At 29.9% G+C, this 24,429-nt stretch overlaps 3 protein-coding genes across 4 annotated transcripts; 2 read left to right on the forward strand and 1 right to left on the reverse strand.

The window, feature by feature from the left end:
* Positions 1-84: 84 nt before the first annotated feature.
* LOC119680764 (E3 SUMO-protein ligase RanBP2-like) lies at positions 85-14,024 on the reverse strand. 2 transcript variants are annotated; one of them, XM_038093731.1, is made up of 8 exons: positions 13,676-13,747; positions 9,426-10,463; positions 7,443-9,351; positions 3,444-6,640; positions 2,346-3,339; positions 1,858-2,283; positions 655-1,806; positions 85-589 (listed from the first exon to the last, which is right to left on the reverse strand). In XM_038093731.1, the coding sequence occupies exons 1-8, from the start codon at positions 13,745-13,747 to the stop codon at positions 297-299; spliced, it is 9,081 nt and encodes a 3,026-aa protein (XP_037949659.1). In that variant the 3' UTR covers positions 85-296. The 2 variants fall into 2 exon arrangements, with proteins under 2 accessions (XP_037949659.1, XP_037949658.1); XM_038093730.1 differs by having other exon boundaries at positions 655-2,283; positions 13,676-14,024.
* A 1,940-nt stretch (positions 14,025-15,964) lies between these two features.
* On the forward strand, positions 15,965-16,939 carry LOC119684568 (40S ribosomal protein S27). Its single transcript, XM_038098631.1, has 3 exons — positions 15,965-16,069; positions 16,557-16,776; positions 16,840-16,939. The coding sequence occupies exons 1-3, from the start codon at positions 16,064-16,066 to the stop codon at positions 16,866-16,868; spliced, it is 255 nt and encodes an 84-aa protein (XP_037954559.1). The 5' UTR covers positions 15,965-16,063; the 3' UTR covers positions 16,869-16,939.
* Positions 16,940-21,495: 4,556 nt separating this feature from the next.
* LOC119685713 lies at positions 21,496-24,402 on the forward strand. The gene is made up of 3 exons (XM_038100073.1): positions 21,496-22,003; positions 22,148-22,518; positions 22,599-24,402. Exons 1-3 carry the CDS (start codon positions 21,522-21,524, stop codon positions 24,398-24,400), a joined length of 2,655 nt encoding a protein of 884 aa, XP_037956001.1. The 5' UTR covers positions 21,496-21,521; the 3' UTR covers positions 24,401-24,402.
* The last annotated feature ends 27 nt before the right edge of the window (positions 24,403-24,429 follow it).

A 24,429-nucleotide genomic window follows, 5' to 3' on the forward strand; every position in this document is an offset into this window, starting at 1 on the left:
TACACAAACCATTTAATATACCATCATCAATATAAATATTATAGCAAATATTTTTAAAACATATATTAATTTATTGACGTATAATTAAGTTTTTAAATTTATGTGTGTTTATAATCACAATTTATAATATATAATTTTTTTTATAATCAAATATTTAGTTCTCAACTTTAATGTGATAGATAATGAATGATTTATGAGTTCACTTAGCGACAACGCTGTTAGAATGTCAAATACAGGGTTGAAGTAAAACTTTTTATAACCGTGCATTTAAATTTACTATGGAAATTAGCTCAATTTTAATTTTGTCGACTCTTTGCATCCTCAATGCAACTATTTAATTTAGCACTAAATTGTTTTGCTATTTCTTCCTTTTTAAATCGCACAGCCAATTGTTCAAGTTCTCCGCTGCTATTTTCCGCATAGTTTAACCCACCCCAGACATAACTTTTAACATTATTATTCATAAGCTTTAATACAAAATCAGCTCCAACCGCTTGATTAAGCACGAGTTTGTGTACTTGTTCCCGTCTCATAACCATGCGATAAGTATTTTTCTCTCGATGCTTTAATATTTTTATTTCACCCACTCCTACAAATTTAATTAACGATAACAATTAAAAATATTTAAAAAATTATAATTTAAGAATAAAGTACCTCGCTCCTTCCACTGTTTAGTTGTATTATCATAGCGGAAAAGTACAGCTCGGTCGCCAAATAACTTGTCCTCATTTTCTTCACCAGTCGATACAACAATTTCATCGGGTAACTCAATTATGGGCTCATAATGTGGATCATAATTTTCATCGTTCACATTATCACCATCATCACCAGCATTACTCGCTGATACGTTTGTATTCGAATCATTTGATTTAGAATTATTTAGTGAAGTGTTTGAATTTTTATTCTGAAAACTGGAGAAAGCATTTTGATTAGTTAGACCGAAGAAGCCACCAGGTGAAGATTTTTGATTTTCGTTTGCAAATGTGGAACTATTTTTTGCAGTTGCAGCAAGGCTTGCAAAATCAATATCACCGCCTTTTATAATAAGATCTGTATCTGCAGACTCTGTCGATGTTTTACTTGAATTATAATTATTTTTATTCTCCAAATTTCCGAATATTGATTCTTTTGCATTAGCAGTAGCGGTGTTCGCATTTTGAGCTAAACTGCCAAAAGTAGGCGTTACTACATCAGTATTAAATCCCCCAAATAGCGATTTATTATTGGAATTATTTATATTAGCATTTTGTCCTACACTACCAAAAATAGGCGCAGCATCGGTATTAAATCCCCCAAATAGCGATTTAGTCTTGGTATTATTTGTGTTAGCATTTTGTGCTACACCACCAAAAGTAGGCATAGATTCAGTTTTGAATCCACCAAATAGTGGTCCAGAATTATCTGGTGGTTTTTCTTGTACTTCAAACAGTTTACTTCCTTCATCTTCGTCAGACTTGTTACTCGATTTATCCGTACTACTACTATTAAGACCAAAAATGTTTGTGCCTTCAAACTTTGAAACTGGTTGATTAAAACCACTCATACCACCACCACCGAATATTGTTTGATTCGAATTATCGCCTACCACTGGTTTGGCTGTACTATCAAATATCGATGTGCTGAAAAGATTGGTAGGCGGTTTGCTATCTGTTGTATTTGCTGTTAAGGTAAATATATTAGAACCACCAAAAATATTTGTACCACTCTTATTGTTTTCTGTCATTGTGTTTCCAAATAAACTAGATCCAGTATTATTTGAGCCACTGAAAATACTTGCGCCACTCTTGCTATTGTCTGTCGTCGTGCCTCCAAACAAACTAGATCCAGTACTGACCTTGTTTATATCTGTAGCCGTGCCTCCAAACAAACTAGATCCAGTACTGACCTTGTTTGTATCTGTAGCCGTGCCTCCAAACAAACTAGATCCAGTACTGACCTTGCTTGTATCTGTCGTTGTGCCTCCAAATAAGCTAGACCCAGTACTGACCTTGGTTGTATCTGTCGTTGTGCCTCCAAATAAGCTAGACCCAGTACTGACCTTGCTTGTATCTGGCGTCGTGCCTCCAAATAAGCTAGACCCAGTACTGATCTTGCTTGTATCTGACGTCGTGCCTCCAAATAAGCTAGACCCAGTACTGATCTTGCTTGCATCTGTCGGCGTGCTTCCAAATATATTAGCACCAGATAATAAAGGCGTAGGCGCAAATATGGAAGTATTTGTGTCTGTTTTAGTTGATGTGTTAGTACCAAAAATAGAGGGAGCTTGTTCAAATACGGTTGTATCTAATAAAATAAACAAATATGTTTAAAATATGTTTTAACAAAAAAAATTCTTTTTTACTTACTACTTGAAAATAGAGGACCCGTTTTAGCTTTAGTTTCTACGATGTTAGACATATTTTTGCTATTGTTTTCCTCCACTTTGGTTAGCTCTTTAAAAGCATTTGTAAAACTCAACGGCGTAGAATCATTATTTGAACCACCAAATATATTACTGCTATTATCGTCGGAAGTACTTTTTGTTGCATTTAAATTAGATTTTGCTATTAGTGGGCTCGCATTTGTTTTTGATTTAGCACTAGTAGCTTTTTCAGCACTTGCTATAGAAACATTTTTATCATTTGTTGTAGCAGGGACTTTATCACCTTTTGCTGTGACAGCAGCTTTATCGTTGACAGAAAAAGTGACATTTTTTTTATTTTTTCCAATTTTAAGTGTACGAACGTTTTGATATAAATCTTTTAATTTATTAACACAATTTTCATCTGAAGGATGTTCGAGTTCTGAAAGTATTTCATTAGACAAAATTGTTTTAATTTTTTGACAACCAGCACATTTTTTTTCTGTATTACATTCCAGTTTTGGCATATCTTCTTTTTGAGTTATTTTAGAACTTTGTTCTTCGATACTTGGTTGGCTTGTATTTGCAGTTTTTTCAGTTGATGAAACTAATTCGGAGCTCGGTAGAATTGGTTGAGCTGTGCCAAGTAAAGCTGATTTCACAGTTTCCATAAATTCCTCTGCCATTTCCTTTGTTTTAAAACGTAAAGCAAGTTTCTCTACTGAAACTTCGCCTTCACTAAAATCATTTGCAAAAAACAACCAGGATTTTTCATCTTTTAATTTATAATTAATATCCTCCGTTAAAGCATGATTTAAACATATTTTAAAAACACGTTCACGGCGCATGATAACACGCAACTTTTTATTTATTTTGTGACGTAGAATTTTAACATCACCAATTCCCCTTTCTTTCCATTCACTGTCAACAAAACGAAACAATTTAGCGCGATGTTCATACAGCACATCCTCTTCTTCTTCTCCAGTTACCACATCAACCTAAAAAATGCATATACCATTTTAGTAAACAATAAAGAACAATAAAATTAAATTGGTTTGTGTTTGTGTAACTGTAAATTTTTAAATAATTTAATGTGACTTACCTTATCTGGTAGAGGTATAACTGGTGCAAAATATGCATTATTTTCTTCCTCAGTATAATCGTCATCACCGTCATCATTAACATCTTGTTTTGTAGGGAGTAAATTTACAATTTTAGATTTATTGGCATTATCCGGATCTTTTTCTTCAACTAACAAATTTGATTTACTATCACTTATCTCTCCGCATGCTATAGGCATTTGGGGATTTTCCATGGAACTGGATTTTAGTGTAAATGAAAAGGTAGGTTTGCCTAAAGACGATGTGCCTGAATTGGTAGACGTACTATTTTGAGTTGTGAAATTAAATGATTTTACGTCACCAACTGTTGCGCCCATATCACTCGTTCCATTTGTGCCTGCTGTCGTCGCTAAATTTCCAAATGTAAACGGTGATCCGGTAGGTTTGGCTGTAGATGTATCATTTGTTGATACTCCAAAACCAAAAGTGAATTTTTGTGTTGGATTTGATAAAGCTAATATATTTGTAGTTGTTTCTTTTTTAGAAATAGTATTATCTTTTGGCTCTTCACATGCTGTACAATAATCGGAACCAGCTTGATTGCTTAAATAGCAACTTTGACAAGTCCAAGCACCTGCTTTGGGTTTAAATTGATCACCAAAACCAATTTTCGAAGAAGAGTTTAGTGAACTATTTGAATCATGTGTGACACCCGAATCAGACAAGTTAGCATTTAAAGATGTAACCGAAGCCGTAGATGCTTGCGATGCATTTAAAATGGAATTCCCACTGGATATGGATGTGTTATTGTTTTCATTGGAACCGGCTGCTGCAAAACCAAAACTAAATGTACCACTAGGTACGGTTGTCGCAAGCGGGTTTATTGTCTTTTTAGGCACAGTACTATCTTTAGGCGCTTCACATGCTATGCAGTAGATTGCATCACTGATGTTATTTGTATAACAACCCTCACAAGTCCACGAACCAGCTTTTGGCTTAAATGCGTCCCCGAAACCTTTGACTTCTTCTTTACCACTTGTTGTTTTGATATTTGCTTTATTTTCTTTATTCTTTTCATTTAACTCTTTGTTTTCAGTTTCATATTCTTCAGTATCATTATCATCGTCTTCAGCGACAGTTGTCATTTTAATTTGTGCTGCTAATACAGCATCCAAAAATGATTGGCAAATGTCTGGCGTCTTAAAACGTATCGTCAATAACTCTGTTGCTAATTCATTATCTGAATAATCTTGACCAGCCCAGTTCAGTGCACATTTTGAATTTTTAGCAAATTTGAACGAGGTATTCTTGTTAAGACGCTGATTACAACATAGCTTGTGTACTAGCTCTCTTCTCATAACTATGCGTACTTGATTCACATCATTTTTATTCTGCAAAAGCTTGATGTTGCCCAAACCTCGTTCTTTCCATTCACCAGTGTTCTTATCAAAACGCAGCAACTTCGCACGGTGTTCAAAGAGCACTAATTCGTTTTCTTCCCCTGTTGTTACTTCAATCAAATCTGGCAATGGAATGACGGGCTTAAAGTCAGCAGTGGGCACGTATTCATCTTCATTGTCTGATTGGCTTGTTCTATTTCTTGGTGTATCAGCTGTATTTATAGGGCTGTCTTTAGAACCACCAACTGAGGTATTTAAAGTTTGAGTTAGTGAAGTTCCAAATAAAGGTGAAGAAATTTGATCTGTTGTTGATTTGGCTATGTTATTGAAAAGATTTGCAAATGGTGATGGACTCGTTGTAGTAGATTTGCCAAAATTAAAAGTAGCAAAGGGCGATGAAGCTTGTGTTGTTACTGGTTCCTTAACAGTAGGTGCAACAAAAAGCGTTTTGGAAGTTGCACTGGTTACTGTAGTTGTTGTTTTGGGATTTGATACAGTATTGTTGTCTTTGGGCGCTGGCTTCACTTGTTCATTTTTATTGGCTGGTGTGCTAGTAGCAAAATTATTAGTATTTTTTTGCACTCCAAAAAGTGATGTCTGCACTGGAGATTGTGCAGTTTTATTATTTTTTATTACAGCGGTCACAGCAGGTGGTTGCATATTTTCCTTGCCTTTTTTCTGTTCTGAGTCATCCTTTTGTGCATTTTTAAAAGTGTCGTAAAATTGTTTGGCTATATCGGCTGTCTTAAAACGCACAAAGAACTTTTCTGGCTTTATTTCACCCTCAGAATAATCATTTGCATACCAAACGTAAGCTTTAGGTTCAGCACTCATGGCCTTAATAACCAGCTCACTTGTGATAATATGATTAGCACATAACTTATGTACTTGCTCGCGTCGCATTATAAGATGATATGTACCATCTTTATTATGTTTCAATATTTTCATATCACCAAGACCTCGTTCCTTCCATTCTTTTTCAACGTGACGAAATAGTTTAGCACGATTACAGAAAAGTACTTTCATGTCCTCCTCACCAGTTTTGACTTCTACTTCATCTGGTAAAGGTATAATAGGTTTAAAGTCTGGACGTGGATCATATTCCACTTCTGAGTCGGCATTAAAACTTTTGTTTAGATCACTTGATATGCTTACATTCGTTTTATCATTGTCAACCGACTTATTAGCTGCTTGAGCAGCAACCAGATCTTGTTTGAAACTAAAGGTTTCTGGATTAACTGTAGTAGTCGATGGCACAGTAGCTAAACCAGTTTTGTTACCAAAAAGTGATACACCAGCGGTCATGTTACCAAAAATGGGTTGACTTGTCGTTATGTTTGCCGAAAACATAGAATTGGTTGAACTGGTTGTCTGTGGGCCCATAATATCCGGTGTCTGTACTAAGCTGGGTTTAATATGATGTGAAGGTATTGTCACACTTAAAGTTGGTTGCTGTGTCTGCACTGAAGAACTATTGGGATTTGGCAAAGGATCAGAACTTGTAATAACCACATTTGCAGGTGGCCCTTTTTCCACGGGTTGGTTATTTAAAGCCTTATTAAACTGTGGAGGCATGACTGGAGCCGATTGTGGTAGGTTTGTTGCAGGTAATGTCGTTTGTGGGGTTGTGGGTGTTGGCGGTAATAATTGTGGCAACGACAATGATGTAGGAAGTGGTAATGGCTGTGCGTTATGTGTTGCCTGATTTAATAAACTATATAAACTGCTATTACGGGTATCTTGATTTGGTTGTGATAACATTGACGGATTTGGTGGCATATTAAAATTTAAATTAGTTGCCGGATCCATGAATGGCATAGGCAAAGTACTACGTTGACCTATAAATAAAAAGTATTATAATTAATATAAAAAACACGCAACTATAAAAATAATAATATAGCAATTAAATTGTAAAATAAAAATTAAAACAATAAAATAAATAAATAAAAATTATCTATTCTAATTTATAAATAAATTATAAAAAAAATAAATAATACAAATAAAACGAAATTGATGAATAAAAAAGAATAATAAAAAAATAATAATAATAAAATATTAAAAAAACAAATAATAAAAAAAAATAATAATAAAAAAATAATATAAAAAAAAATAAAAAAAAAAATAAAAAAATAAATAAAAAAAAATAAAAAAAAAATAAAAAAAAAAAATAAAAAAAAAATAATGAAAAAAAATAATAAAAAAAGTAATAAAAAACAAATAAAAAAATGATAAAAAAAAATAATAAAAAAAATAATAAAAAAAACAAAAAAAAAATAATAAAAAAGAATAATAATAAACAAATAATAAAAATAAATAAAACAAAATAATAATTTATATTAAGTAAAAATATCAAGTAAAAATAAATCAAACTCACAAATTTATAAACTTGATATATATATATATAAAAAGAGAAGAAATTTATTTATTTGTCGAATTCAATACCCTGCTTCTTTTTTGTTAAACATTTTGATATTTTAATCTCAACATCGACAACTAAATGTTCCTATCTATGGACATAGTAATCCACCAAAATTTGAATATTTAGTTTTCAGTTAGCTAATATTTTACATTATTCGAATCACACTTTTTCTTTTGTCTTTTTGTTAAAAAAATAAAAAATATAAGATTAATTATTTTTACCTAATGCTCCACTTGCTGCTGCTGCTGCCGATACCTGTGGATTCATCATATAAGGTGACCCATAAAAATTAACTGGGAAATTTGGATTATATAGCGGTGTATTGTAAACAGCGGCCGCTGCAGCGGCAGCTGCGTTTTGAATTTGCATTGCATTTGGTGGATTGAGACGTTGGTGTTGCTGTTGAGCAAAAGGACTTGAGACATTTCCACTCATTGATAAATTACCTTGATATAAATTTGGTTGAGTCGTTAAAGATTGCTGTTGCTGTGTTGGTGTAAACAATTGATTTTGTATAGCTTCATCCAACAGATAAATATCATCCAAGACATTTGTAGCTTCATCACGAGAAGGAGAATTTGAATGTATATTTGATTTTTTCATAGTTTCTTCCATAGCACTAATTTTTTCTTTCATGTTTGCAACTTCACTGCGCATGGAAATCAACTCTGGTTTAATAGAATCAACAATTTCGTCTTTAAGAAATGTAAGTGTGCTGGCCATTTGCTTGATAAGACTATCAACTTCAGTGTCACGTTGTGAACGATTCAAAGCAGCGTTCATATTCAGTGAAAAATTGGTTAGCTCACCATGAGCATCTTCATAAGTACTTGAATTATTATGTTGCCCAATATTGGAAAATGAAACACTTTCATTCAGATACAAAGCCGAAACTTGTTGCAAACGTTTAATCTCACCATTGATAATAGCGTTCAATGGATGGTTTGGATTAATATTTGATTTTTTTAATAATTCTTCTGTCTGATTTAGGTAATCGGTGGCACTTTCTAAATATAAACGCTTTTGTTTTTTAGGAGTTTTACTAGATTCATCCAATTTTCGATATGCTTCAGCTTGGAAATAAGTGGCAAACGGCAGTTGTACTCCTTTAATTTCTTCAATGAATTCTTCGTATTCAGCTTTTTGAAAGTAACGTGTGGCTAAATATTTAACTGCTTCTTCAGCCGCCGAATTCAATGCCCGCTCAACTTCACTTGTATGCAAATTGGCATATTTGAAATATTTACGAAAAGGTTCCAAAACACATTTCTCATTCAATTTAAGCATTTCAAGACCATATTTATAAATTTGTTCAGCACGCACTTCAATTAGTCCTTTGTCAACTGGTTTACTTAAGTGTTCACATCGTGAAATAAGTATTTGACCAAGCTTGAAGAAAATAAGCATATCAACTTTTGGACCACTTACACCACGTACTGCTTCCAAACCAAATTGCAACGCAGAACGTAATTCTGTAGTCTTTTCATCACTTATATTTCTATAAAAAATATATGCAGCATTCCACCAATATGCCTGTTCGTCGGTACACAGTTTGCGATGTATATTTAAGAATGGTAAAATACGTGGTCTGCCATCATTGGAATTCTGTCCGTTACCATTATAATTATCGCATGAATCATATTCAACTTCTAGTAGTCTTTTCGCTTGTAAGGTAGTAGCATATAGGAAAGTGTCTACATCTAACTGGTTGAGTGATTCCGCACCACAGTATGTTAGGTTTTGTGTTGAAAATGGTAAACGATTAAAGAATTTGGCACGTACATCTCCTAAATTATCATTTCCAATGCAAAGGTACGCTGTATGCTGCAATGAATTTGGATTCAAAAACTGAGCTATTTCTTCATACGTTTCAATATCAGCGTAAGTTGGTAACTCATAAACTGGCTCAGAAAAATCTGCACTATTCATAAGCATGGAACTTTTCTCTTTAATGCGCTGATCACTATTGCAAAATAATAGGGCAAATATATTACGACGCCATTGCTTTTCTGCGCAAACTTGACGCACTTGTGAAATCAAATTGTTTGTATCCGTCCACAAAGAGGTGTTTTTCGTATTATCTTTTACAGCATCATCTGCTGTAACACAGGAATGCAGTGTACGACCCATCTGAAAATTATTTTAAAAAATGTTTAAAAATAGTATTTATTTAAAAATATAGTATTAGTACTATTTAAAAATACCTGAACATTACGAAAAGCACCTTCTCGATGCCATAATTGTAACAATTGTATGCTGTTTTCATCACAGTGTTTAGTCCACGGTTGCTTTGTATCTGGCAGTTTAATTTGTACTGCCAATAACATTAAAGGTAATACCATGCGTACTGATTCCTTCCATTTATTTTTATTTTGCAATAATTCCCGCTTAAATAGCAATGATGTTGCATAAAGCAGAAACTGGCCACGATAATGATTCATAAAGACATTAATTAAATCCGGTTTAGCTTTAAACTTTGCTGATAAAGTTGAGATTTTATATAGATTTTGATCAAAATTAAATAGCAAATTAGCAATTTCTGTATTGCCTGACGAATTATTAGCTATTTCCGTGCAAGTAAAACTTAAATATATCTGCCGCTCCAGACATATAGTCAACAACAACCAAAATTCCCAGTTTTTATCAGTATTAGGCATTTGCTCGTACTTCATTAACATCAACCAAATCGTGTCGTACCATTCAGTATTACCAACAAGAGAATCGTTGAAACCCATTTCAACATTATATGCATATTTAAACGCCTCTTGTATATTATTCTGATCTAAGTAAAAACGTACAAGTCTAATACGAAGACCAATGTCTTTAGATTGAGCAGAGATTTCTTTAAGTATTATTATCTCAGCTTGACTATCATCTGCTTCATTTTCGCTTTTGATTAATTTCAAACGTAATGAAAATACAGCATCATGATGAACCTTTTGCGATTCCGCAAGTTCACACCAATGACGCGCCTTACTGGCATTGTATATATCATCCTGGATTAGCAAACTGCAAATAGCAATTAATAAATCATTCTGCTTAGGGTTCAGTTGGAGTGAACGCTGAAATGACTGCAAAGCCTTGTCTGGTTTCTTTAAATGTTGATAGCACTGACCAAGCAATTTGTATGCCTGGTCATTAGTTTCATTTACACTAAGATACAAATTTAAAAACTGTTCAGCCGTTAAGAACTCGTTTATTTTGTAATATTGTTTAGCAATTATATAACCACGCAAATTACGCTAAAAGAAAAAACAAAAAAAAAGTTAAATATATAAAAACAATTCTAACAATTATAAAGAAAATATATGCAATTTTTTAAATCATTGATATCTCTTCATGCAATATAAGTAAATTAAGACTATGATCAATTGTTTTTTAATTAATGAAACTTGTTAAGAAAAATAGTTATATACCTGTACTACATTATGGTCTCGAAAAAAAAAATAAACAAAAATTAATTTGTAAAGGAAGTATACAAGGAAAGAAATGAGTATAGACTCACAAGGTATCAGAAGAATTGCTGCCTAAATAAATCTCATACACTTAGTTAAGAAAGAGATGGCTTGCGGAAAGTAGAGCTTTTCTACTATAATATATTGTGTCCTTTAAACTTGTCGATCAGCTACAAAAAACAACGTCCGTTCATTTAAAAAAAAATGTCTAAAGATATACCCTGAAACTGATTATACACAGAATATAATAAAACTAATTTAAGTTAAGTTTAACATTAACCAATTAAAAATATGTAAAAAAAAGTATCTTACTGTTTAATTTGAAAAGTACTTTAATACGGGTTTATCTTATATTGATTTCAATTGTTAGTTCAAAAAATTGTGTTTTAAATGCTTACAAGGTTTTCATGAAATGAGACGAAGTCACACAATAAGTGACCTTAAAATGGTACCTGTACTACAATAATTGAACACGTATGAGAAGTCAGAGAAAAAGCATTTAGAACGACTATTTAATAAATCAGTGATAAATGAAAGATTACTTAAATGGATTTTAGTTCTTTTTATACATTGTGAAAAATAGGATTCTTTCAGCCCCTTTAAATATTCATTTTTTGGAGGGATTATTGATATTTTTCCATTATCAGAAATCTATAAAAATCCGATGAAGACAAAATTGATGAGTAACGTAAATGTAGTATTATAGTGAACTGTATCAATACTTCGGTTACAATTAAACATTGACGCCAAAACCACTATTAGATTTATCCATAATAATTGCAAAATATATATGCTTAGAAGTGGAATTTTCATCTGCTGTTAGTAAACTCGGTACCCATGTTGCTAAAAACATTTGCATAAACAATGTTCTTGCACTTGAATTTCAAGTCAAGCCTGAATCTCAAAACGCTATTATTACATTACGGATTTTAGCCACCATATCCAGAATTGTTAGCTTATTTAAGCGTCTTTGTCGGTCAACTCTTCAGCATCCTCAGTTCTCATACAAAATAATGGAACTCGGTGTACCACTACTGAATCATTCCAAATGATGAATTTATTACTAAATAAACAACCTAAAGTTAACAAAAAAAATATAACTTTTTTTTGAACTGCGTTTATTAGAAAATGCAAGAATATTATATACATCCAAACATATTATAAAGAAGAATCCTTTTAAGAATAAAGCTTTTAGTATCATCTTTCATTTAGAATTGTTAATACAAAGCCAAGTAGTCAACACCAACTACAGATTAAAACCAAACAAGCCTTGGTATTATTACTCTAAGGCAAATATAGAAGATTTTTTTTAAATCTTTCTTCCTTATCTATTTATTGTTTGACTATTTATTGTATCTTTTATTAACTAACCCAAAAAAAAATAAAGGTTTGAAATCGGAGTTATCTTCGAAAAAATTTTATTGCTGGAATTTCCTCTTTTAACTTTAACTACATGTAATCTTAAAAGTCATGAGAGTAATAAGAAAGAAAATAAAATGGGTAAAAAGAAAATATTGATGTTATTGTTTTAGTAACCTGGTGAAAGCTATCGAGCAGATAACATAAAAGGAATTACAAATACTTATACATGAGGAGTTGAGATGTAGGTAAGTGATAGTAGTTCGCGAATTGAGGAGATTGTTTAGAAGCGAGAGTGGATTATGAGTAGGTGAGATTTTAATTACAGTCAACCCGGGTAAAGGCGCAGTCAGTCAACCTGTATGCAGTTCTAATAGATAAAAATTTAAAAACCCTACTCAATTCAATTAATTCCAGGAACGACCGAGTACACTCATCTACAACAATCTGGTTCACCACAACTTTTATTAGAATTTCACCGATCCACAAAAAACAGAATAAAATCGGTTACAACAGCAATATGTATCCAATTCATCATTCAAACTACTCGAATGCAATAAATTGTTGGGTTAACAGCAAAATCAACAATAAAAAACTATAAATTACTAGAGATGTTGTTGTAAATAGTAGTTGGACCTGGTAATCATACAAGATGCCAGCCTACTCGTAATAAAGGTAGAGAAGTTTGAATTGTCTAGAGCAAGAAAGTAAAGTTGAACATATCTGTGATTCTCTATAGTACTAAAGTTGTCATTAATTTTTATTTATGACAGTCCCGTGACAGTTTATATAATTATATTATTTAATCACGTAAATGCACATTTGTTGCAAGTGCAACTCTGATATATTTCTTCTTATTTGGCACTACAGTCCAGTGAACCTTGGCCTCCTTGTATTAATAAGTATGGATTCGCGGCATAAGATTCTGAGTTTCATATACTATATATACTGAAACACACATATTGATGAAAAATTAGTTCCAATTGGAAAAAATATTGAACAACAATGTCAGCATATTTTTTGTATACATTTGCAATTATATTCAGTCATATATCAAATATTATAATTTCACTTTTGAAAAAAAAAAAATATTCCTCTCCAGAATAGATGAATACAGTCGTCCCTACTTGTTGTCCATATAATTATTTCTGCTTCGCATTTATATTTGTCATCTGCCGGTAATAATTAATAAAAGAAACAAAACAATTGCGAATTCAGAGACGCACGATTGCGGCGAAAATTCGAGGCAAACACAGCGAAACATAACCTAAAAACAATTGCGGCATATATTTATTATAATTCTAAAAATATTAGTTATATTATTCAAGTTCATAAAATCAAAATCTAAAATAATTTTTATTAAATTATTTCATTTCGAATTGCCTTAATAACATTACTTTTTACCAAGGTTAGAGAATTTATATGTGCAATACAAGAGCGCATACACAGGCAGACAGCCACATTATTCAGAAGAATTTGAGGCGCCGTTTTGCTGTATTTGCAAAATATTTATATTTACAACAAATGCATCATGTTGCAACTACGTTGCTATAAATTATTTCGATTATATAAGTATTAATAATATTTCATACTAACACACACAAATAACATTAATATATTTGAATATGTATAATCCTTACCTCCTTTTCGGTACGAATTTGAGACAATGCTTTTCGCACATATACATCGACTTCCTTTTTGGTTTTATACATCTTAATCGCGTTATCTTGCGTACCCAATTAATTTTTGGTTTTTATAACTTTTTCAATTTTATTAAACATGTAAATCATAAAATATATTGTTTGCAATATTTTACTGTATTAATACAAATATTTTTTCACTTAAAACTTCCACACTTTTCACAAACAATCTTGACGAGCGAGTACGACTTCTCAGTTATTTTTCGGCGGCATGAGCAGCTTTATTTCGCAATTGACTTTTCTTTCTATCTCGGATACTATTTTTGGCTATGTTCAATTTAAAAATCATAGATTACTTATATAGAACATGTATCCAAATTAAATATATTGTTCTTTGATATTATTATATGATGAATAAAAATATGATTACTTAATATATAATATAAAATTGGATTCAATTGTTATACTTAGCCGTGAGTTTTCAAATTTATTTATTTATTTATTAACATCTTATAAAATTTTGACAGTGGAAACACCTAATTTTTATCTAATTTATCCTACTCGAAATTCTGATAAATAAAAACATTCGCTGCCATCAATTTACTCGAACTCGCACACGACCTTAATTATATTTCATTACTAATAAAAGTTTCTTTAACCAAAATATTAATTTAATCGAAGCAAGGTTTCAATTTTCAAAACAAAATCTATTTAAAAACGGAGTTTACTAAATACAACTATTTTAAATAACTACTTCCACTACGCGATATGTCAATATACCTTAATTTTCAAGACATCAGATTTTCAAATTGAAAAAAATAAAAAACTTAATGAAGTTATATATAGTAAGTATATATAGTAAGTTTAAGTTTCAATGTACTGAAATTAATACAAATCCTTTATCACGTCATCGAATCATGTTCTATATTTTACGATTTTATTAGTTTTTAATTTTGATAATGGCACTATAATTACCCGATAGGCGAATATTAAAATTATTTTTAAAAAGCTTTTAAATTTAAGTTTACAAATTAAGCAAATTACTAAAAATTTTACATCTTTATATTATATATATATATATATATATATATATATATATATATAATTTATTTAGAAAGAACAGCTGTGATAAAATGACGTACTACATTACGGAAACAATACTGCCTTTCAAAATCTATTAAGGCTGATGGTTTTACCCTGGGGTAAATCACTGCTTAATTAACCGTAGATGTTTCTTAACAACTGGTTAAGAATGACTGACTGGTTTATAGTATGTTATAGTATAGGTCTTGTTTTTAACAATTTATCTTAAACAACATTCAGCTTAACAACATTTAACATATTATATATTTATTTATATATATTTATTTATATATATTTATTTATTTCAATTAAGCTTTACTTTCTTAAACATTTTTCAATATAACTAAATGTTGAGTTTTTAATTATATATTATTTTAACAAAATTCGGTATTTTCGTAAAATTTTAAAAAATTTTAATAAATTGCAAAATGAAAATAAAAATATCGATTTCGTTCAGTTAACGAAATCTCTAATTATTAAATCAAATAATATATTCTCCGGTTAAATGCTCTTTAAATCAGTTTAAAAGTTAATTGATGCTGAAATTAATGATGAGCGACCTTATATATAAAATTGTATCCGATTGGTATGCATATAAAAATAACTGGTATAATGAAAAATTGGTATAAAAATGTGCAACCCTGCTCGACTTAACAGTTGAAGAAAAAGAAATGTTCGTCAATTGCAAACATGACGAAATAATATAAAATAGTAAAGCGTAATTTTATTATCTTGTGTTGAGCATTAAAGTTTATCAGTTCAAATAAATTTTGAAAAATTTTTTTTTGATCATATTCAGTTTCTTTTGACATATAGTTCAATTATATTGAAATGAGAAATAGCAAATATCAAATTTAATATTTTTCTAATTTTTGATAGAGCATAAATATCTTATCCTTCTGCAACTAAATGCTTTTCATATAACATATCAAATTGCAAAATTATGTTGTTATAATGGATTGAATTTAATTGTTATTAAATGCTTTATATTTTATTATTAATATTATATACATATAAATAAACTTTATTTAGTTCAATTTTAAAATATGTTTGTTGTACAATGTTTGGAAATTACATTTTTTTATGTAGCTGAAATTAGCATATGTATTATTCTAACATATTTCACAATATTGCTTATAAGTTATTTCATGAATATGTGAAAATTTTGTCTATTTCTTTAGTTTTTGCGGCTTTCGCTATACACCACTAGGTGAAATGTCATGTTTGACAGACATTTATAAATACAAGTAACTTAGCTTGCCTTTGTATTACTTCCTTTTCCGTGTTAGCTGTGAAAGAAGAAACATGCCGGTTTGTGTCAAAATTATAAAAAAATTACTTATTTGACAAAAAAATTGCAAATTTTGTTTAAAATTGAATACTAACAGTAACTGTGGTGCATAAACTTTAAGCCAAATTAATTTTTCCGAGATTTGAAAAGTGGAATTGAAAGAATTTGAAGAAAAAAAAAATTGTATTTGTGTCTACTTTTCACATGGTGAATGAGTGCAACAACAACATCTATCAAACTACTACAAAATTTGTGCAATCTATGAATATTAGCAGAGCAGTTTTACTTATTTAAAACTATATTAAAATAGTTTGTGAAACAAAAGTCGTACGCTTTTAAGACAATAAAATATAATTTTGTTAGTAAATAGTTGAATTTCGTAAAAAAAATATATATTTGCAATTTTCTGTCATTGAAATGTGGGTGCTTCGGGCACTTAATCAATTATACTTTGTATATATAAAAACAGTGTTAATTCTTTTGGTTTTTTTTTACTTTTTTTTGCAGCTAGCAAAAGATTTATTACACCCTTTACCCTCTGAGGAGAAACGTAAGCACAAGCTAAAACGCTTGGTGCAACATCCCAACTCTTACTTTATGGACGTGAAATGCCCTGGATGCTATAGAATTACGACAGTATTCAGTCACGCCCAAGGTGTAGTTATTTGCGCAGGTTGCTCCACAGTGTTATGTCAACCAACTGGAGGACGTGCGAAATTGACAGAAGGTATACAATTTATTTGCCTATATATTTAATTGTGTCCACACTAATATTTTGGTATTCTTATAGGATGCTCTTTCCGCAGAAAGCCTCAATAAATGAAACATCTACGCTGTTAAATACTAAAAAATTTTTTTAGCTACAAAATAAAATCGACTTAAATCCTTTAGCCACTGAAAGTTCTATGAAACATTTTGATTGCTGGACTTAAAATCAACTTAACATTCTGTATATAAATGTTGTGGAGCTGGAATAATATCCAAATAATTTATAATTGTTAAATAATTATGATTTAAATTTACAAGAAAGCTATGCGTAAAGCAAATTTGATTTTATTTTATAGATCTTTTGGATGTTATGTAGGAACAGTATAATAAAGGTATAAAGCTTTAAGTCATCAAATACACTACAATTTTTAATTAATTTTAAAATTTTATAATATAGCACCAAGAACTAGTTGAAATAATAAGTGAGATGCTATTTTGCAGAAGCCTTTATTAATCTGCGTTGATACATTTTCTATTGAATGAAAATGAAAAATATTTTAAGCAAATCAGCTATCGAAGATTGAAAAAAGTGTTTAGTATTGCGTGAACGCAGAAGTTCATCATTGTTTTATTAGTTTTCGTACAGACAGACTTTATGATAGGCAATTTCTGCACTGTTCAGTTGTAATTGTGATACGAGTCGTGGTATTGTTTTCTGAAAATACTAATAAGTGTTGAAAGCAGACTATTCGTTGAATATGAGGGACTACTTGTTAAAGTTGTTGTTGTTGTAATCCGTTAGAACCTGGAAGCATATAACATGTAAATTGGATGAAGTCGAGTATTACTGCTTATGAGGCTATATCTATGACTTAACTTCAACACTAGCTCGACGTTGGCAAGATATTTATATTGAATGCAAATACGTATTATGAATATTCAAATTTGGTCTGCAAACAAAAATGTAAGAGTGTAAATAAAAATTTTACCAAACTCTAACAAAAGTAGACTTAGTGTAACAATCGCTAGATTTCATTAAGAATTTTAAAAGGAATTTGGTTATAAATGATAAGGGATTATTTGTTTAGGTTTTATAGGTTATTTTTTATTTTTATAGGTGTTTAGGTTTTATAGGTTTATAGGTTTAGGTAATTCATTATTTTTCTGTACCAATAAGAACGATTATTTTGATACTTATTCCTAACACAAATAACTTTATTCCTATTCATTTAATAGCTAATTAATCAATATATTTCATAGAATTTTTGTATCATATACTCTAAAGATAATAATAATGGTAAAAGCAATATATTAAAAGTTGATCACTAAAGATGTTTTCTACTCAGGTAACTAAAAATACATACATGCGTAATGTTTGTAAACGCATTGAACTCCAATAGAAAGTGATGAATGGTAAATAGAGATCATTGATAAGTGATTTAAAGCATTAAATGGAAGTATTGATGGATTTTGTTAAACTAAGAATAGTTGGATTTAGTAATCAGTGAGATTTTCTAATAGGTATCATTTTATAATTTAAATTTCACTGATAAATCTATAGGTTCATAGGAAGCACTGGCCGCTATAAGTCACCAAACGATTCGCTACAAATATATTTTCTAGCTAAGATTTTCACTATTTGAATTTTGGATTAAACATTTATGTACAAAAACCTTAAATTAAAAATAATTAAGATGCATTTAAAATGATATATTTTTGAAAATTTATAAATCATATTTTAACATTCGAATATGTCTATAGAGCAGTTTATTTACAATGATTTTTGAAATATATGCATATTTTTTAAAAGTTTTACTTAGTATACAGTTTTGTTGGTGTTTCATGAAATCTATATTAAGTGTTATTTTGAAAGTATTTTAAACTTAATGAATGAATAAAAAACTGGAACAGAATATTTTAATTTAGTCTTAATATTGTTTGTTGTATGCCATGTGTAATAATTAACTATTTGTAATGAATTTCAAAATTTTCTAATATATGGTATAAACTTATATTTAATTTTTGTGTTCTTGCATGAAAACGTCTTTTCTGACGTCCCCTAATAATATAATATTGCCAATATATAAAAACTAGAATAAATAAAAATGTTAAATCTCTCATAGATAATAGAGTACTATTGAACATGATGACCATTCATTCGTTTCATTCAATGAACGTGAGTCCCTATATTAGGATTGCTGGCGCTAATGACCTTATTGCTTGTGAAAACTTTTAAACACTGCAGGAAATGAGCGACTGCCAAATTATGGCTCATTCAATGTTAAAGATACTAAACCGCTTTTTAAATAAAAATATCAATAAAAATTAAACAAATCAATTACATCTCGCCCTATTTTAAATTCTTGGTACGATTCATATGCTAAAGTTTTTGATATGGACGTCTACCACCGATTTACTGGAAAATTTACAATAATTTGATTAATTCTCGAATTATGAATATTGAAGTACGCTACTCATCGCAATTGCAAAAAATAATTAATGATAGTATATTGAAAAGGAGATCGCGCTGTAATCTAGAATTGTAACACAAAATAGTGCTGCCAACTCGGCAAAAAAGTCTTGCAGTACGGACAGCATTATGAATGTTCAATAATACATTGTGTGTCAGTATTATGTATGTTCAGTGTAATATTTTTATAGGAGTTCAAACACACACAAATCAGCTGATGTTTTGTCGAATACTAAAGATATTATCAGACCCTAAAGCATGATATAGACGATGCCACATGTATGCAAACCAAGTATACCGTGCTACTAAATCGTATATATTATACTGTGTATATTCACGCATACATACCAAATTTCGGTCTGCAGACATGTATGCGTTAAAATTACACTTTGTTTCAAAATGTATAGCAAAGCGCATATTTGGTGTACATATATGTAGTATCGTTTATATTATGCTTAAGGTTTGGTAATTCGTTAACTACGTAACCTTAAAATAAAATTTTATCAGATTTCTTCAAAATTTTTACAATGATTTGCAAAAATTTCAAAGATTTCATAAATTCAGGTGGCTCAGAATAACATTACTATTTTGCTATGCTTATGTCATGATAAACAAAAATATTTCTTAGTACTCTTTCAATATCTTTTCAATTTCTTTAAATGTAGAACTTTAAAGTTTCTGAATTTATTTACCTTCCACAAAATTGGAGTTTTTAGTTTACAGTTTATAGTAGGTCTGTTCCACGAGCTACACGTAGTAACTTTGAATAACACTGGGTAAACTCAAGTATGTTCCACCAGAAAATTTTCAAGAAATTGAGAGCACCTGAGAGAGCGTATTATATTATATATGTTATATTTTTAACTTCAGACATATGGTTCATATTTTATCAGCATTTTGTCATGATACTTACAAAAATCCAATTAGAAAACAAAAGAAACAATCAAAAGTATCGAAAAATTAAAAATATTTTTTTTTTCATCAGACTATGCATGACATGGTTACAAATTTTGCTAAGATTTGGATGAAATTTCACAGGTTCGCGCATGAAATCGACAATTAAATACAATGTGTAATAATATCTTAAAATGTAATAGCTCATACGATTTTTATTTTTGCCATATTTTTATAGTTATATTATCCCCTTATGATCATTTATCGTTGACATTTGTTGAGGGTTTGAATATATGTAAAAAAAATTGGGCATTATTACAACATATGATTTCAAAAAATGTTCGTAAACATAGCATTTGTTAACAAATGTACATAAACAATGTGTTATAATTAACATTAAATAAATTTACATCAAATATTATTTATCATTTTATATTAATAATCAATTAATATTTTTGACCTATATTTCAATAAAATTTGATTTAATTAATTTTTAATATTATTATTTTAAAAATTGAATAGAAATTTTATTCAATTTAAAAAAAATTAAAATATTTTATATATTTTGTTGCAAAAATAATTAAGAATGTTTTATGTTTTGTTGTAAAAATTAAATAACAAATATTTTATGTTTTATCAGTTAAATTAATAGTAAAAGTTAAAAAACAACTGTTTCCTTTAATTTCAATTATTTAAAATATTATAAAATGAATTTTTGTGGTTGTAGTTCACTACTGTTCGAAAAAACTTAATTTAATTTTAATAAACAATGTTTTTAAATATATTGCTAAGTCTGATTTTTAAAAAATATATAATTTAATGTGTTCCCTTAATTACATTTAAATAAAAAATTACTTACTATATAAGTACACAATATAGAAACACAATCTAACAAGTAATAAAGCCTTTTTTAATACAATAGTATATACTAAATATTTATTATTATATATATTATTTACTGAAAATATATTAAAGTTTTAAATTAATTAAATTTTTCAATAACAACGTGTTTTCATTTATTGATGTTTTGTAGTTTATCTTATATTCGAATTAATAATAACTAATTCTTACAAGTCATAAATGATGCGTTCGGTAGAATATGAAAATATAATTAAACGAATTTGAAACTGTCAATGTTATTTGCTCTTCTTACCCCTATTCTTTGGGGCTGCATTTGTCATATGTTCTTTGTTTTGCAATTTAAAAATACTTGGCATTTGTAACCGTCGTTAAAAAGAAGCGGAGACCGACTCATTCGTTGGCGGGAATCAGTTGCCGACGGTTATTAATTTGTTGGATTGAAAATAATAATTAACGGCGCAAAGAATTTAATATAATAAAATACAATTAATAATTATAATTATAGAATTATAATTGATATTTGATATAATATCTCAATTATGTTGGCAACCAAAATCAACCACAATAGCTCCTCAAATGATATATATAAAATATATAATTTAATACATGAATACGATAAATTACTAAAAAAAGATGCCTTAAGTATTGTTTCGGTTGGTTCGGAAAACGGTTGCGGTGAGGTAATTATTGATGAAAAAAGTATATCCAAAACACGTTCGAACGCTGATCGAGAATTATGTTTGATTAATGCAATAAAATATAATATAAAAAAGAATGGATGGTGTTGCAATAAAGATCTAGATGGCCCAAAACCTGCATTCACCATACACTTTGCTAACAAACCAGAAACAATTATGTTCAAGACGCCAATAATATGTACTGCAAAAGTTACGAAAAATATGTTTTCCATATGGAACAGGAATAGGATAACAGCTCCGCGTAGTCACTTATTTAGAAGCAAAAGACACCACGACGTGGTTAGCGATGATGTAGACATCAATTTAGCGCTGCTTGAAGATGGGTTCGTAAAATATTTTATTGTAATATTTTAATATTATATATGCATATTAATATATATTATATATTTAAAATATATCAATTTTTTTAAAAAAATTTTTTATATTGAATTTTATTATACAATATAATATATATTTTCCGATTGCAGTAATTTTGAAAACAGTATCGTGTGGTTTCTTTTCAAACTTTTAAACGACTTGTCTTTGCTTTTGGAAGATAAATTTGGAACCGATCAGTGTTTTGCGTATGACAAATATGATAGATCTTATATGAATCAGAAATCATTTGCTCTACCATCCAGCTTGAGATTAAATGTACAGGTAAAGAGTGTCTATGCTAAATGTAAGACATTCCTTGGGGAAATGTATATGATAGCAAGTAAGAACAAGGTATTTGATAAATTATTGTATAGTGAATGTGAACAGAGTTTAAATCAGTTAAAAGTTAAAATTGCATTTCTTGGGCCTTTTCAAAATTGGAATGCTGCCTACGCTAATGAAATCGAAGAAAAATACATGGGTATGTATATTTATTATATTATAACAACATTCCAAAATAATATTTTATTTTATTTTATTTTATAATTATTATATATACAGAAGGTGCACAACATTTAGCACAAATATTACAACAATTATGCGATTTAGTCGCAAACCTGAATTATAAGATACACATTTTTGATTGGGCTGTTAAAATAAAAAGAGAATTCCTTTCCGACAATAATAACATAACAGATTATTCAAATTACAATACACTAAATTACATAAAACGTCATGTCATATCAATTAATGCGCTTACTCAATGTGGTAATGTTCAAGATTACGATTTTGCTACAAACTTAGCAGGCTTGCAGATGCGCACGGTTATAGGTGCAGCTACAGAAGAAGATTTTATAACATCATATGTTGCAATTAATAAAAAAGAAGTACAGCGTAACCAAAAAAATTTCGCAATCAACGTTCCAAATAGTGCGCAGAATTCAACAAACTACTTTGATGCATCTCATATAGTGCATGAAAACATATCTAGATTACAAAATAAGAATAAAGACGTTGAATTACAAACACATCGGGCACTAAGTTGTGCTTATTTGCAAAATACGTTGTTTGACAATGCCGAAAATTTAAATAATTTTAAACAAAATACAACTTTTGCCGGCCCTCAAGCTAACGAAAAAGTTGTTCCACGATATGTTGCTAATATGCCACTTGTTGTGTGCGATACTTCAAGCAACAATTCATTAGATATGTGGCAGCAAACATCAAATCGTAGTCAATCAGCAGGTGAAATTGTGCAGTTTGAAACGAATCAATATGATGAAATTGCTAAGGTTTGGAATTCACAAGGAGTACTTTCAACAAAAAGTCAAACTCTAATACAACCTAATAAAAACCGTTCATTTTCGCAACAACGTTCGATGCCACTACATGTAAGTGCTACAAGTCGTGCAAATTTAATTGCTTTAAATGACGAGTTAGATTTGGTTAAGAAAAGTTCTGGACGGGGTTGTGTTCATAATAACGACTTTAAAACTATTCAACAAGTTAATACGCCGTTGTCTATAAGTAATAATAGTAGACAGTATTTAACTGATTTATGTCAAGAGATGAATAACATTGATGTACCAATATCACAAGAACCATTGCCTAGGTGGCGTCAAAATTTACGTTGTACAAGTAACTACAATGAAGCTGCTGCGCAGTTTGTTTCAAAAAATCAACAGATTGGTGATGTTAATAAAAATCTAGAAATGACATCAAAACAAATTGATGGTGCAATTACGTTTGAAAGAAGACTACATAAACCAACAGGCAATAATGAAATGAATAAGATAGCAACGAAGTTTTTGAGTAATAACGAAGCACATGACGTAGCAATAGGTTATAGTAAAAATGCTAATGAAATAAAACAATATTTACTGTTTGCTAAACCAGACAATGCAGTATGTCAACTTTCACAAATACAGAATGAAAATCAAGTTAAAGCAGAATGCTTTGGTAACCAAATGCTTCAAGATGTGCGTGCAAATTGGAATAACATTGGAAGAGAAAACACTGACAGTACGCCTTTTGGTAGATCTCATTCTAGTGAAAACCATTTTGATGATTTTAAAAATATGTGCAACAACAACAATGTAATGCATAAAGTAAATGCTGATCGTTCAAATTTATTGCACACGCAAAATACAAATATTTGCAATGTTGCTAACATTTGGTCTGATAACAAAGCAACAGAACAAGGAGTCTCATTAGCTAACAACAATCAACAATTGCATGTGACTCAGCAGCCTTTAGCTGCTTCAGCACCAAATGCAAATGCGCAAAGTATTATAAACACAACTGAAGCAGGATATCAATCGGGTATGTACCCACATAATTCATTGCGTTACATGCGCTATTAACAGCGTTTGTACATACATATTTATTTTTG

The sequence above is a fragment of the Teleopsis dalmanni genome, chromosome 2, assembly GCF_002237135.1.
Source record: "Teleopsis dalmanni isolate 2A chromosome 2, ASM223713v2, whole genome shotgun sequence".
Lineage (NCBI taxonomy): Eukaryota > Metazoa > Arthropoda > Insecta > Diptera > Diopsidae > Teleopsis > Teleopsis dalmanni.